This window comes from Hoplias malabaricus, chromosome 18, assembly GCF_029633855.1.
Source record: "Hoplias malabaricus isolate fHopMal1 chromosome 18, fHopMal1.hap1, whole genome shotgun sequence".
Lineage (NCBI taxonomy): Eukaryota > Metazoa > Chordata > Actinopteri > Characiformes > Erythrinidae > Hoplias > Hoplias malabaricus.
This window is the reverse complement of record NC_089817.1, coordinates 29,096,985-29,111,942: the sequence shown is the minus strand read 5'-3', so window position 1 is coordinate 29,111,942 and position 14,958 is coordinate 29,096,985. Positions and strand designations below refer to the sequence as shown.

General features: G+C 42.2%; 1 protein-coding gene across 1 annotated transcript in view; it reads left to right on the top strand.

The window, feature by feature from the left end:
• Positions 1 to 9,222: 9,222 nt before the first annotated feature.
• The window catches only part of pcp4a (Purkinje cell protein 4a), a 31,685-nt gene continuing 25,949 nt past the window's right edge, over positions 9,223 to 14,958 (top strand). The window contains exon 1 of the mRNA XM_066651419.1: positions 9,223 to 9,325. Coding sequence (XP_066507516.1) covers positions 9,317 to 9,325 — 9 coding nt within the window. The 5' untranslated portion in view covers positions 9,223 to 9,316. The remainder of the gene's footprint in view (positions 9,326 to 14,958) is intronic.

The following is a 14,958-nucleotide window of genomic DNA, read 5'->3' as shown; positions in this document are numbered from 1 at the left end:
GAATACAGGAAATATTTCCTGTTAAATATGTATAACTAAATTATATAATTGTATAACTGTGTGGAAACCCACACAGACACAGAGAGAACACACCACACTCCTCACAGACAGTCACCCGGAGGAAACCCACACAGACACAGAGAGAACACACCACACTCCTCACAGACAGTCACCCGGAGGAAACCCACGCAGACACAGGGAGAACACTCCACACAGACACAGGGAGAACACACCACACTCCTCACAGACAGTCACCCGGAGGGAACCCATGCAGACACAGGGAGAACACACCACACTCCTCACAGACTGTCACCCGGAGGAAATCCATGCAGACACAGAGAGAACACACCACACTCCTCACAGACAGTCACCCGGAGGAAACCCACACAGACACAGTGAGAATGCCCCAAACTCCACAGACAGACACTACCTGCTGCGCCACCGTGCCACCTATTCTATTTTACTCCACTATATAAACACTTTTTCCATTCTTACTGATTCTTTCAGTTTATTGATGTAAATAATTTTAAGCTCAAAATCAAATCAAACTAATCTGTGAAATCCAATATTTCCTGATTCAGAGTCCACTCCTGGAGAACTGCGGTGAAATCGCTGGATGCTGTGATTAGTTCCAGCTGGTTGCAGATGGTCAATTGCAGCAGCCGTTATGGTCAGTACAGTACACACCTCAAGGGGATGCATTTGGGCAGTTATCGAGAACGACCATATTCTAACTTCTTATGAGTCCCATTTTTATAAGGCTTTATAAATGCATTCATGAAGCATTGCGTTATACTTTAAAATGTCTGGCATAACTTTTACATATTTGTAGTACCTCTAAAGTAGTCATCGAAAAAAAAACAAGCATTTAAAACTTTATAAAGTGTCTAATAACATTGTGCAAGTATATGCCAAGCTTAAAAAGGGAATATAATAAAGGATGCCCTCCTTTGTTCTTTACTTTAGAACAGTAAAGTAGGGGGTCCTTTAAAACATAGGGAGTTCACACTAGCCCCTCACTCATTATTGATGCACATGAATGTTTGATTAGAGTTCTGGATATGTTTATTGGCTTCATAAAGTTAAATCCCCCATGGCAAATAAATAGATCAATCTTTATTCACACCAGAGTCAGTGCAGCCTAATTTCAGCCACATAAATACGATAAATCTACAAACTGCTGCAGTGGATTTCCACCTGCTTAAATGCTAAATGCTAACCTCAGACAATATTTACAGCTCTGCATAATGCAGTTCTGGGCATTTGAAAGTGAGGAGAGAGGGTACTACTGCAATAGAGCACAATAACGTTTCTGAGTACTGAGTGAGCTGTCTACATAGTATCCTGATGTGATAATTTATATGTTTATTTTAACTCTGTTCAGTCATTTTATCATTTTGGTAGTGTAGGATATGTGTAGCCTAGATTAGCATGCTACTAAGCAGTGTCATTGTTTCAACATGCCAACCAGCTAGCCATAACATTAGCTTGCACTTAGTTACATTATTAGCTGATTAACATTATCAGGTAATGGAAATGGTAGTCCTGTCACTACAGTACACACAATATTTATAATTTCTAGCCACCAATCTATGAGCTAATAAGCACAACTGAGCTAGCATTAGCAAAACAGCTCAGTTGACTAACAACATAATACAGACAACAATGCTTTATATTCAGAACAAATAATTCTTAATAAATTAATATTAATATTAATAATAATAACATTCAGAATAAATATTTAATTTTCTTCAGTCAGAGGATAGAAGGAAAGTTAAAGGTAAGGTATGAAGATGAGATGCTACTTTTAATGTTTAGCTTGATGTCCTCCTCATTTAATGAGTTCAATTCTATGGTTATTACAATTATGTAGTTGCAAAAATATATATTCATATAGGAATAAACAGAGGGAGAGCACTGGTTAAAAAGAGCCTGACTGTTAAAGAGTGGGTTTAAAAAAGTAGCAAAATCATGACAAATAATGTCTAAATAGCCTCGGGTATAGTGTGGATTATTGGCCCACTCCTAGGTTTATATTACGCTATACGAGCCTTGTCCCCAACTGTGTGGAAAAGCTATTAATTAAGATGGTGTATGGCATCCACAAATGAGCAGAGGTAGCGAGTGAGGGAGTGTATAAAGACCTTGTGGCTGGAGAAACTCCTCTGCATACGATATAAACCCACTGAGCTTTGTCACTGGGCAGAGTTAGCGGCGGCTAGGCTATATATAACACAAACTTTATTGATTCCAGGACAAACAGACATTTTTTTAAATGTGTGTGTAATGTTTAATGTGTGTGTGTTTTCTTTAGGCAGTTCCTTCCCTAGTGATGAATCAGAAATAATTGATAGTTACTTGCTAATGGCTATTGACAGACGTTTGCTGTTTGCACCTGTCCACATGACAGATGGCCGGAAAGCAATCAGGAGAAGTAGGTTTTAATTACGTAATTGGCTATTTGAGAGTAGTCGAAATAATTTGCTGACACATTTGGCAGTGTCCTGCAAGGCACTATGACAATGATTAGATTTGCCAGTGTGTCCATATGGGACATCCAATGTAAATGTGTGCACAGTAATGAATGGGTATTATGGCCTGTTACAGTCGCATATTTGGGTGATCAGCATTAATCAAATTGGGACGTTAGAGTCTGGTTTTGGTCCTTGAGGGAGCATAGTTGCATGCTAAACAATTACAGTCATCTGATTTTGAATTCTGAATTCTGATTGGCTTAAATACTGTTTATTATTTACTGCAGGTGTTGATGTCAATACATAAATTCACACTCCACACAGAATATGAGTGATAAATCAATGACTAACATTATTAGGCATTTAGTGCTCTCCTGCAAGTGTGTTAATCCATGTTACATATGGGAAAGAATGTGATAGGGCGTCTAGTTTCTCGCCTTTGTTTGATTCATGGAGACCTTGCTAGAGGCGATGTGTAACATTTTGGGGAAAACATAAAGACCCCATTTAAATTTTTTAAAACTCTAGATGGGGTTACAGTGATTTTACCACAGATAATGTGCTCTAAATCCGCCCTGCATCACCCCACATCCCTTAATTATGGCAAAATCATTGTACTGTGTGGCCTCTCATGGTTTAATGCTTTATTAAAGGACAAAAGAAGGTATGAAAGGCCGGCTGAAAAGAGATGGTAAAGGAGCGAAGTGATGAGGCTTTAGTGCTGGAAAAAAGCCTGGTGGACTGTCACTGAGTGAACATTCATTATGCGGCTGTCCATGAGCGCTAGCTCAGGAGAAACTGCAGCGATTAAATTAAGTCTCCAGCCTGCCACATTAAACAAGGCTATATTCAGGCTTTTATGTCACTACTGTTTACAGAATCAAAAAAGCCAGCAGCAGGGTGAGGGGACTGGTGACTGCACTGGAGAAAAACAATGTTTCGCCAAGTAAAAACATCTACAGCGTCGCTGATATAACACATCAGAAGAATATTATAGATTTTATTTTTAATATAGTGCATTTTTATTTTTTACTCAGGATTAAATGTGGATTTTATTGAAAATGTAACCAACTTCTAAAACTGAACTGTAGCAAAATGACAGATATCTTTAAAATAAAACTAAAAGTGAGTGTCCTGAATGTACACTGTAAAAATTGCTGTAAATTTACAGCGAGTCTGCTACAGTATTTTACTGTAAATCACAGTATTTACAGTAAATTATTGTATTATTCAATTACAGTAATATGCTGTAAATTTGAAATACAGTAGTGTTCCTGTAAAAATACGGTAAATACCTGGGAACTCTGCTGCCAGTATTTTACTGTAAAATTTACAAGAATTTTATACAGTGTATGAATGTAATGAACGTAAGGTGTAAACTTAATACACTGCCTGGTCTCGAAAAGAAACCTTAATATTTTACACTCATTTAGAGTGTATCAGCCCCACAGGTACACTTTGTTGTTCTTTAATTACAGACTGTAGTCCACCTGTTGCTCTGCATACTTCGTTAGCCCCCTTTTTAACCTGTTCTTCACAGGTCAGGACCCCGACAGAGCAGGTACGATTTGGGTGGTGGATTATTCTCAGCGCTGCAATGACACTGACGTGGTGGTGATTTGTTATACACTATAGTGTATGCTGCACCGGTACGAATGGATCAGACACAGCAGTGCTGCTGGAGATTTTAAACAGTGTCCACTCACTGTCCACTCTGTTAGACACCTAATAAACCTAACCTGGATGTTTTTGGTCGGTGGACTATTCTCAGTCTAGCAGTGACACTGAGGTGTTTAAAAACTCTAGTAGCACTGCTGTTTCTGATCCACTCACACCAGCACAACACACACTAACTCTTACAACAATTTCAGAATGAGAACTATTAAATATAGGATGTTTTTTCTTGCCCAGTCATCCATGTTGGAAAGTATGCAGCTTGAGACTCTGCAAGAGACAAATCAACAGCATTCAGCTCTGCCTTGCCATTAGCCTTAGCTCATTATGATGTTCATGGTGACAAGTGCGACAATCAGGCCTCTTATATCAGCTCTGAGTCAACAGACATGGCAACGGACCACTCCTTAATTGGCATCCCCCCATTAAAGCATCTCTATTAAAGTCATTAATGTGAGTGGTCCATCTTTGGGAAAAGAGAAAGGCAATTCATTCGTGCTCTGATGAGTGATGAGTGGGAGCTGACTTTGGCGTTTAATAGGCCAGCTCACAAATATATTACTGGAAAGTGGCCAGGAAACACAGCAAGCCATCCTCCACCACGGCTAGACACTGCTAACACTCTCACACATCCACTGTGTTTAAAGAAATACCCCGGATGGTTCAAGCTCATCGCTGTCTGCTGCATTTGGACCGGACGGCTTTCGGCTTTTTTGTAAAAGTTGGTGATTCCAATCCTGATTTTCTCAGGTTTTTCAGAGGAGATATCATACACTCCATTGAAGAAAGTAGAAGAAGGAAAGTGAAAAACCAGGTCTGTCTCTTAAACCGAATACCTCCATAATATACAGTAGGAATGAAGCTCAATTTAAACCATAAAACACAAAGCAAGAATAGTTGGTTTGTCTGAAATCATGCTTTGCATCAGACAGTACCTGATGAGTGAGTAGTACTGGATAAAAGCAAGTACATTCTGCATGCATTTTCAGACACAGTCCAGGAGTTTCCGCAACATACAGAAAAAATATGGGACTCATAACAAACCAAGACCTGGGTACCACCAAATCCATCCAAATCAGATAAATATCACGCTTTTCGCTTGCATCAAACCTGAACACATTCACATCCATTTCACTGTAAAATCCAGCTCAACACTGTGGGTCGGAAAGAACATGGAGCTGTCAGGAAGTGCTTACTGAGAAAAGAAAATAGACACAAAAGCAAAAACAATAGGTTGTGACAAGCTGTAAATCCAACCAAATCCTCAGACTGAACTTTAAAGGCATAAATGTCTTTTTTTTAAAAAGTATATATGGTGGTGCACCAGGGACCTGGAGGTTGTGGGTTCGATTCCCACTCCGGGTGACTGTCTGTGAGGAGTGTGGTGTGTTCTCCCTGTGTCTGCATGGGTTTCCTCCGGGTGACTGTCTGTGAGGAGTGTGGTGTGTTCTCCCTGTGTCTGCGTGGGTTTCCTCCGGGTGACTGTCTGTGAGGAGTGTGGTGTGTTCTCCCTGTGTCTGCGTGGGTTTCCTCCGGGTGACTGTCTGTGAGGAGTGTGGTGTGTTCTCCCTGTGTCTGTGTGGGTTTCCTCCGGGTGACTGTCTGTGAGGAGTGTGGTGTGTTCTCCCTGTGTCTGTGTGGGTTTCCTCCGGGTGACTGTCTGTGAGGAGTGTGGTGTGTTCTCCCTGTGTCTGCGTGGGTTTCCTCTGGGTGCTCCGGTTTCCTCCCACACTCTAAAAACAAACATTGGTAGGTGGATTGACGTGTCCATAGGGGTGAGTGTGTGTGTGTTGCCCTGTGAAGGACTGGCGCCCCCTCCAGGGTGTATTCCTGCCTTGCGCCCAATGATTCCAGGTAGACTCTGGACCCACCGCGACCCTGAACTGGATAAGGGTTACAGATAATGAATGAATGAATGAATATTTCTTTAAAAAAAAAAAAAAAAAAAAAAAACAATAAGAAAAAAAACTTTACCCACTTAAAGCAACACCAGAGAGTATTTTACCTTAAACTTACAACTTTGCCATCACTGTGATGCTCCAATGGCCTGTAATAGTGAGAATAGAGCCTCTGTCATTGCTACCCCAGGCCCAGCACTGCAGAAACTGTGCTATGTAACTTTTTGAGGACCACCCCTGTAAAAATCAGTTACACTCACTGTAGGTCGAAGAAAACTATCAAATCTGACCTAGTGTTCCTTTAATCTCTGTTTTACGTCATGTGTGGAGCATAGTTACATGGTCAGTGCTTTCAGAAACGATGCGCCAGGCATTTCATAAAGGTTTTCACTGCTTCACCAAGTCGGCTTGTTTAATTTACACGAAATGCTCATTGTTCCATTCCACAGCGGCTCACATTTACAAGCAGATTAAACTTCAACATCCGTTTTTGCAAATCAGGCTTCAAGCACGTCTTTAAATGACGATTTAGCTGGTGAAGTGGAAGCCGTGTCCTGATTGCCTTTTAAATATCGGAAATAGATGCATTTTCTCCAAAACTATTCGAGACGTCTGGGACGATTAGTAAACAAAGATACATAAGAAATAACCATGAAGTCAGTGACTGTCCATGTGAACTTCATCACACTGCATCAAATACTTTTACAGCTTATATGTGGCCTAAGGCACACGGACTGAGATGGAGCCTGGATCCCTGGTCACCTCTCGGCTGCGTCTGAATGGGAAAGGGGTTCACTGATGGGAATCAAGGAGGGCGTGAATGGAGGAGGAAGAGAGCAGTGAGCCAAAGGGCTGTTTATTTTGTTTTTAATGATTTAACACTACCTTAAATTTACAGCTTCAAAATCTGTGATTCTTCGCTGACTGTTAACAGGGTAAAAAAAAGACTCTGTACTCTGCACTGCAGAATCTGCGCTATGTAAACATAGTTTTGGCAGTAGGCTATTTGAGGGTAGCTCCACCCTTCACCCTTGATTTCAGGACAGTGCTCTAAAAGTGAAATACACTTTTCAACGGAGAGTGGAGCCCAGGAACAAATGGACCATATCTTTCCTAGTATTCTTTTAAATGGCCAGAAGGCCAAACTGCTTCTGCCTCCAGTGTCCTCATGGTCAGGGATGGCATGGTCTTTGCAGCAGGTCTCGATGCCCAGTGTCAACAGTCTACAAGAGGGATATACAGCCCCACAAGGACTGGGATGTGGAATGATTGAGCTCCATCCAAAGCTGCCCAGAGCTATCGTCCAGTTTCAGTAGCTGACCTCACTAATTCTGTTGTGGCTGCCATCAAATCAAACAATGTTCGAACTTTCCCCGAAGCTGTTACTGCAGCAACGGCCCAGTAACACCCATGACTTCAAAGTAAATGTTGGATCGGTGTGTGTTGTATACATTTCCCACATCTGAGACATTTAACGAACAAATCCAAAATCTCCAAACCTGTGTGAGCCGCATGTGTGTGAGCGGAGTGTTTCTAAATGTGGAAACCTGCACACCTCTAATGGCAGCACTGTTTTTTTTTGTAATTCCAAAAATAATCATAAAAGTAAAAATAAAATTGCAGAAACACGTATCAATTCCATGGATCATACATAATACAGTGAATGCCAAACTATATCATGTGGGTGTTGGTTGGGGGTGGGGGTGGGGGGTACATTAAATAATAATGTGTGGGGAAGTAGACAAGTGTTCTCTGTGTCTCCACCAATGCTGAGATCAAATCTCTGCCCTAGAACAACAACAATGTTCAATGAAAAAAAAAAATCCTGGTTGAAAATGTTATAGAGGAAGTCCATACATTTTTCAGAATTCCTGCAGAATGAAATGCTTGAGATGTGAGCAGTCATTCAGACTGGTATAAGGCGAAAGGCTCGGTTCACAACAGGCCAGAGTTTAGCAAAAGCTGAGACAACAGGTGTAAGTACAAACATTGGTTATATCTAAAAAACCTAGTGCTCTCTCTCGCTCCTCTCTGCCTACATAGGCAGCTGTGTAGGTAGACAGCTTTTCCACCAAAATAGAGCCTTATAAAACACTTAGCTGGGCATGCACTGTGTGATTTTGGGCCATTTTTAAGCCTGATTAAACTTTAGTGAGGAGCCAAATTTCAGCTTCATCAGTCGTCGTTTTGCTTGCAGAAGGAAGGGAAATTGAGGCCCAGTTTACTGCCCAAATGAGCAGCGATTGAGTAATTGGACAGCTGGATGGATTTCTGGCTTGACACCATGATCTGATTTAACAACTATAAAAGGACATAGTGTAAATACTTCACATATTATGACCCCAAGAGTTGGAGACCAATAACACAATAACATACAAGATTACAAAGCTAGATATAAATGTTTTTGTACAGCGCCACACTCAGGTGTAGTGTACATCTAGGTCTCTTTATATAATGGACAAACCACACTGTCCACGTGGGTCAATATGGGTCTTCTCTCTTTTGGAGGAGTTTCAGTGCATGAATATTTCTCTATGATCCGCCCACAATTGTATTCTTCTGTTGTATTCGGTTGTAAATCAAACCAAGCTTTAATGAATATTAATAAAATCATTTAAAAAATGTACACAACATTTTTCACACTGTAAATTGTAAATTGTGCAGAGCCACATATTAGAAAGACCACACGAAGGAAACTAGAAAAGCGCCTGCTGAAAGTTGCCCATCTTAATGTGTGTCTAAGGCAGTTGCTTTGATATTTCCGTTGTTGCTAAGGAGTGCCAGGTTGTTGCTAAGGTGATTACCAAAGTAGTTTCTGTGGTTGCTAAGATTTTCCAGGTGGTTACTCACAGTCGTGCAACCCCAACTCTCCAGCCTGTCCCCCTCAATACAGATGGTGTCCCAGGTGGTTGCTATGACGATTTTCATAGTATTTCAGGTAGTTGCTAAGGTATTGATTACTAGCCAGCCAGTGAAGTACAGTATGAATTCCGTTTGTACGTTAGGTATAATCTTGTGTATTTGGAAGCAGTTGTGAAGGCGGTACTTTCTGTGCTGTGCCACAGCGAGTGTGCGGCACAAACCACCCGTGCGAAAGGTGCGAGCGGTGACGTCAGAGGGAGCGCTCGCAAGCGATTGGTTCTTGTAAGAGGAGCTCCCCGCTATAAGAAGCGAGGCTTGCGCGCTCGGGACCCCCTGCATCACTCACACACACAGCGGAGAGCAGAGTGCGCGCACGAGTGTGTCCACACTACAGCAGCATCTTACAGCATGAGCGAGGTAAGGATACACACACAGACACACATACGAAATAAGCGCTAGGGCGTGTTTAACATGCATTTGTAACATAAACACGTGCATTTTTTGGTTTGTGGAGCTCGCGCGCCTACAACTTTGTGATGGAGAAGCGTTGGCTGAAGTGTGTGTGTGCGGGGGTGCTCAGGAATGTGGATGGGGTACTGGATAAAGGAAATAAACGAAGAAGTGTGATTCATTTTGAGGCCAGTTTCTTTGATCATCGGCTCCTGTTGTTGTTTCTTAAATCTGCATCATCAGCAGGTGCCCGTGAGTTTGACACAGAAAAACGGTGTCACGCGATTTAATTTTATCAGAGCTCGCGCAACAAAAACACTACAGTCGTAGTGTAAGGCTCCGTATTTACGGGTTTAAAATCTCTGGCAACTAAAGACGAGAGCTTTGGGGTGTGTGTGTGTGTGTGTGGGGGGGGTATTCAGGGAAACATCAGGTTTAGAAATTTGAAGCTCTTTGGAGGTTAAAGTTGGTGTGTTGTGGGTCTAAAGTCTCTGTATGTTGTCACCTGTAGGCTCTATTTGGGGGAGTAAAGGTACTGTGGGGATCTACGGTCACTGCAGTGAATACAGGTTTTAGGCGTTTAAAACTGTACCCAGTAAACATTTAGCCGTTGATTCAACGTTGAAATAACGTAATGACTGCCGTCTAATCAACGTTCTCTTAAGGTTGAAAATGAAAGTTGAAAAGACGTCCAAACACAGACATTGAAAAGACGACTATTAGACGTATTTTGGACGTCCATTGACGTTATTAATTGGTCCCGAAATAAATTACTTGTATAAAACGCGTTTTGGACGTCCACTGACGTTATCGATTGGTCACCACTTAACTAACTTATTAAGATGGATTTTGGACGTCCATTGACGTTTAAAATATGTTCTTGACGGACAGACTACTTTTACACCTGTTTTGAACGTCCAGGGACGTTCCTTGTTTACTGGGTAGGGTCTGTGTTAGGTGTTCTGAAGTATGTTTAAAGGGCTAAAGCCTGTGTTTAAGAGTCTAAAATCTGTATTTGGAGGTCTACAAGCTGTGTTTAGGGGGTGTAAATGCTCTGTGTGTAAGTGTCACATGTGGCAGCTGTCACTCCGACTTCCCCCAAACTGCGCCTGCAAGTGCCTCCAGCGTCAGCCTCTCTCTCTCTCTATCCTCTCTCTCTCTCTCTCTCTCTCTCTCTCTCTCTCTCTCTCTCTCTCTCTCTCTATCCTCTCTGTCTCTCTCTATCCTCTCTCTCCCTCTCTCTATCCTCTCTCTCCCTCTCCCTATCCTCTCTCTCCCTCTCTCTATCCTCTCTCTCTCTCTCTCTCTCTCTCTCTGCAATGCATTTCCCAACAAGCTGCTTGAGCTGAGGATGATACTGTGGTATATGGTGGGGAGTGGTTGAGAGCATTTTGAGCAAAGTTGAGGGGCAATTTTTGTGTGTGTGGGTTTACATTCTGTCCAAAATGTCCACCCTGGTGCGGACAGAGCTGGTGAAGCAGCTCATTTTTCTTCCCCTGTTGTAACTGTGTTTATTTACTACCTTTATTGCTTCTGTTGGGGAGCACCTGCGAACGTGAGTGTGTGTGTGTGTGTGTAGCCTCTGCAGCAAAAGCTCTTGAAAAGGCAGAGCAGGAGGACAAGCAGAACTCAAGATGTTACATAAAGGATTAGCACACACAGCACACTTTCCTTTCTGATGAACTTCTGTGTGGGAGAGAGAAAGAGAGAGAGAGAGTGTGTAGGGGAGCTAGCTCCGTCAGTCATCACACAGCATCTGAAACTAAGCTTCTACAACCCACAGCTCTGTAGACCGTTTGTAGTTCCACTTCGACGATCTGCGGACCTTCATAGACACTTATAGAGTCTCTGTATATCCGGTGAAGACACATAGACACCCCTGAATCTGGACTGACAAGCCCAGTTATGAATCAAGCATTAACAGAGTGTAGGGCTGGGCGATCTGGCCCTAAAATAATATCACAATACTTCAGGGTATTAAAACTCAAAATAATTTTGTTCATTTCAAGAACACCCCATTTCAGCAAAATATATATTATATTAATATTAAATATATTAAATCAATAATATATTACATGTCGTATTTAAGTTATATATGTTAATTACATTTTATATTAATACAAATCTAACAAGGGCGGCATGGTGGTGCAGCAGGTAGTGTCGCAGTCACACAGCTCCAGGGACCTGGAGGTTGTGGGTTTGAGTCACGCTCCGGGTGACTGTCTGTGAAGAGCGTGGTGTGTTCTCCCTGTGTCTGCGTGGGTTTCCTCCGGGTGACTGTCTGTGAGGAGTGTGGTGTGTTCTCCCTGTGTCTGCGTGGGTTTCCTCCGGGTGACTGTCTGTGAGGAGTGTGGTGTGTTCTCCCTGTGTCTGCGTGGGTTTCCTCCGGGTGACTGTGAGGAGTGTGGTGTGTTCTCCCTGTGTCTGTGTGGGTTTCCTCTGGGTGACTGTCTGTGAGGAGTGTGGCGTGTTCTCCCTGTGTCTGCGTGGGTTTCCTCCGGGTGACTGTCTGTGAGGAGCGTGGTGTGTTCTCCCTGTGTCTGCGTGGGTTTCCTCCGGGTGACTGTCTGTGAGGAGCGTGGTGTGTTCTCCCTGTGTCTATGTGGGTTTCCTCCGGGTGACTGTCTGTGAGGAGTGTGGTGTGTTCCTCCAGGTGCTCCAGTTTCCTCCTACAGTCCAAAAACACACGTTGGTAAGTGACCGTAGGTGTGAGTGTGTGAGTGAATGTGTGAGTGTGTGTGTGTTGCCCTGTGAAGGACTGGCGCCCCCTCCAGGCTGTATTCCTACCTTGATTCCAGGTAGGCTCCGGACCCACCACGACCCTGAACTGGATAAGGGTTACAGATAATGAATGAATGAATGTAAACAACAAAAGTGTAAACATTTGCTTATTTTGTAAACAACTGTAACTTAAATAGATTCTGACATCGTGTAAAAAATATTTAGAATATTGATATTTTATTTCCAAACCACCTCCACACGACTGAAGTCACTCGTCTTATGGAGCAAATTTATGAACGGAGAGCAAATTTCCACCGTACATTTCTCTGTGCCCAAATGACTCACGTAACGAGTGTACGTCATTTTACGTGTAACTGCATAAAGTCATTACGTAAATAAGTCACAATATCACGATACTCATGATAGTAATATATTTATCGTTTAAAAATGTCAGACTGCACAGCCCTAATAGAGAGAAAGTACACAATAATTTTACACTAACATGCAATAGCTTCGTATATCTTAGCAACTGAAATCATCTTAAATCTACATCATTTTTATGAGGAATATTATAAAAAGTATGTATTTATAAATGCTTTAGACCTATGAGTTATTTTATCTGAAGGAATTGGCAAAACTTCCAGACAGACACTGTGTATTTTACACTGGTGCAAATTGCAAATTAAAGGCTGTACAGAAAGAAAGGCCACACACAGCTCCCTGAATGACAAAGGCACTCCACTGACCCTTCCACCAGCTCAGTCTATTCATTAAAGAGCCAATGGAGAACTCGCAGGGCTAATTATTTTCTCCCCACTCTGAAGCAGCCCCTGGACATTTTCTTGCTCATGGTGAGGGCTTGCTGCATGCTGCCAGTATTGAGTGCCACATTCCAGTCAGGTCCATGTCCCTACTGCTTAATATTAAGGCAGGAGTTCAGAGGAGAAGGTCTATTAAATTTACATTTACATTTACTTTGGGAGATGCTCTCATCCACAGTGACTTGTGATTTTAATCATGTTTCAGACAGAGGTGAATGTAAAGCAGCGCTAGGTACGGTTTGGTGTTTTTACTCCTGGGCTCCCCCTGCAGGTGCACAGGGTAATTTTCCTGAACTCAAGGGGGAGGGAGGCTGGATTCCTACTCTCCTCCAAAAGTTACATAATGCAGTTTCTGCAGTGCTGAGCCCAATGACAGAAGCACTTTTCTCCCTATTACAGGTTAGTGAAGCATCACAATGATTTTGAAGCTGTAACGTAAGTGTAAAAATACTACATAGTCCTTTATGTTAAATCTACACAACTGATCAGATGACTAGGCCTTTTTTATTATTATTTACTTATTTTTTCTTTGACAAACCAAAGGCCGGCACGGTGGTGCAGCAGGTAGTGTCGCAGTCACACAGCTCCAGGGACCTGGAGGTTGTGGGTTCGATTCCCGCTCCGGGTGACTGTCTGTGAGGAGTGTGGTGTGTTCTCTCTGTGTCTGCGTGGGTTTCCTCCGGGTGACTGTCTGTGAGGAGTGTGGTGTGTTCTCTCTGTGTCTGCGTGGGTTTCCTCCGGGTGACTGTCTGTGAGGGGTGTGGTGTGTTCTCCCTGTGTCTGCGTGGGTTTCCTCCAGGTGACTGTCTGTGAGGAGTGTGGTGTGTTCTCTCTGTGTCTGTGTGGGTTTCCTCCAAGTGACTGTCTGTGTGGTGTGTTCTCCCTGTGTCTGCATCGGTTTCCTCCCACAGTCCAAAAATACACGTTGGTAGGTGGTTGGTAAAGGTTACAGATAATGAATGAATGACAAACCAATGACTAGTAAGGAAAAAGAAAAGAGGCCCTGGTTTTCTATCGAACTGAAAAAAATATATAGTATATGAATTTAACCAAATAGTTAAATAGTTCTCTATAACGGGAGACCTGGTAAAATGGGTTCTCTGTGGCACTATAAGGGTTAAATTGTCCTAACCTGTATTTACTCTTTTACAGAGCCTTGTTTCTTACCGAGGTGCAGTTTATTCAGAGTTAACTGGCCTCTTCCTCTCCACTGTGGCCTGTGCGCATGTTTCAAGGCCAGAAGGCTTCGGCATTAAATCCGGACAGTCCAGATTTGGTGGGCAGGGTTGATATGTCTGTCCTCCTTCCATAGATAGTAATCGGATTTTGAAATGGCTCGTTGTTGCCATGATGGCTTATATAATGTTGGCTAGGTTTTAGATTTGTTCTAGGGAGACATCTGATGGGGCACAATGGCACATCTGGCATGTGACACTTAAGGGTTAAATGGGCTTAACCTCTTGGAAATTAGAATGCGTGAAGAAATGTTAGAAAGCGTGATGTCAGAAGCGCAGATACTCTGTACTGCAGTTAAGAGGCATGTTATGATGTCACAAATCCACAGTAGTGACACATTCTTATGCATTTGTTTATGGTATATACATTATATACTATCCACCATCTGTCCAGACATATTCATATACACTTTACACTATGAATGCGGCAGCTTTTCTGTTGTACACGCAGGTATAATCTTCATAGAAATGCATAAAGCATAGGACAAGACTTATGTCAGCTAAAGGGGTATCATGTGCGCTACACTGTAAAACAATCATTGTAAATTTTACAGTAAAATACTGGCAGCAGAGTTCCCTGCCATTTACTGTATTTTTACAGGAACACTACTGTATTTCAAATTTACAGCATATTACTGTAATTGAGTAATACAATAATTTACTGTAAATACTGTGATTTACAGTAAAATACTGGCAGCAGAGTTCCCTGCCATTTACTGTATTTTTACAGGAACACTACTGTATTTAAAATTTACAGCATATTACTGTAATTGAATAATACAATAATTTACTGTAAATACTGTGACTTACAGTAAAATACTGT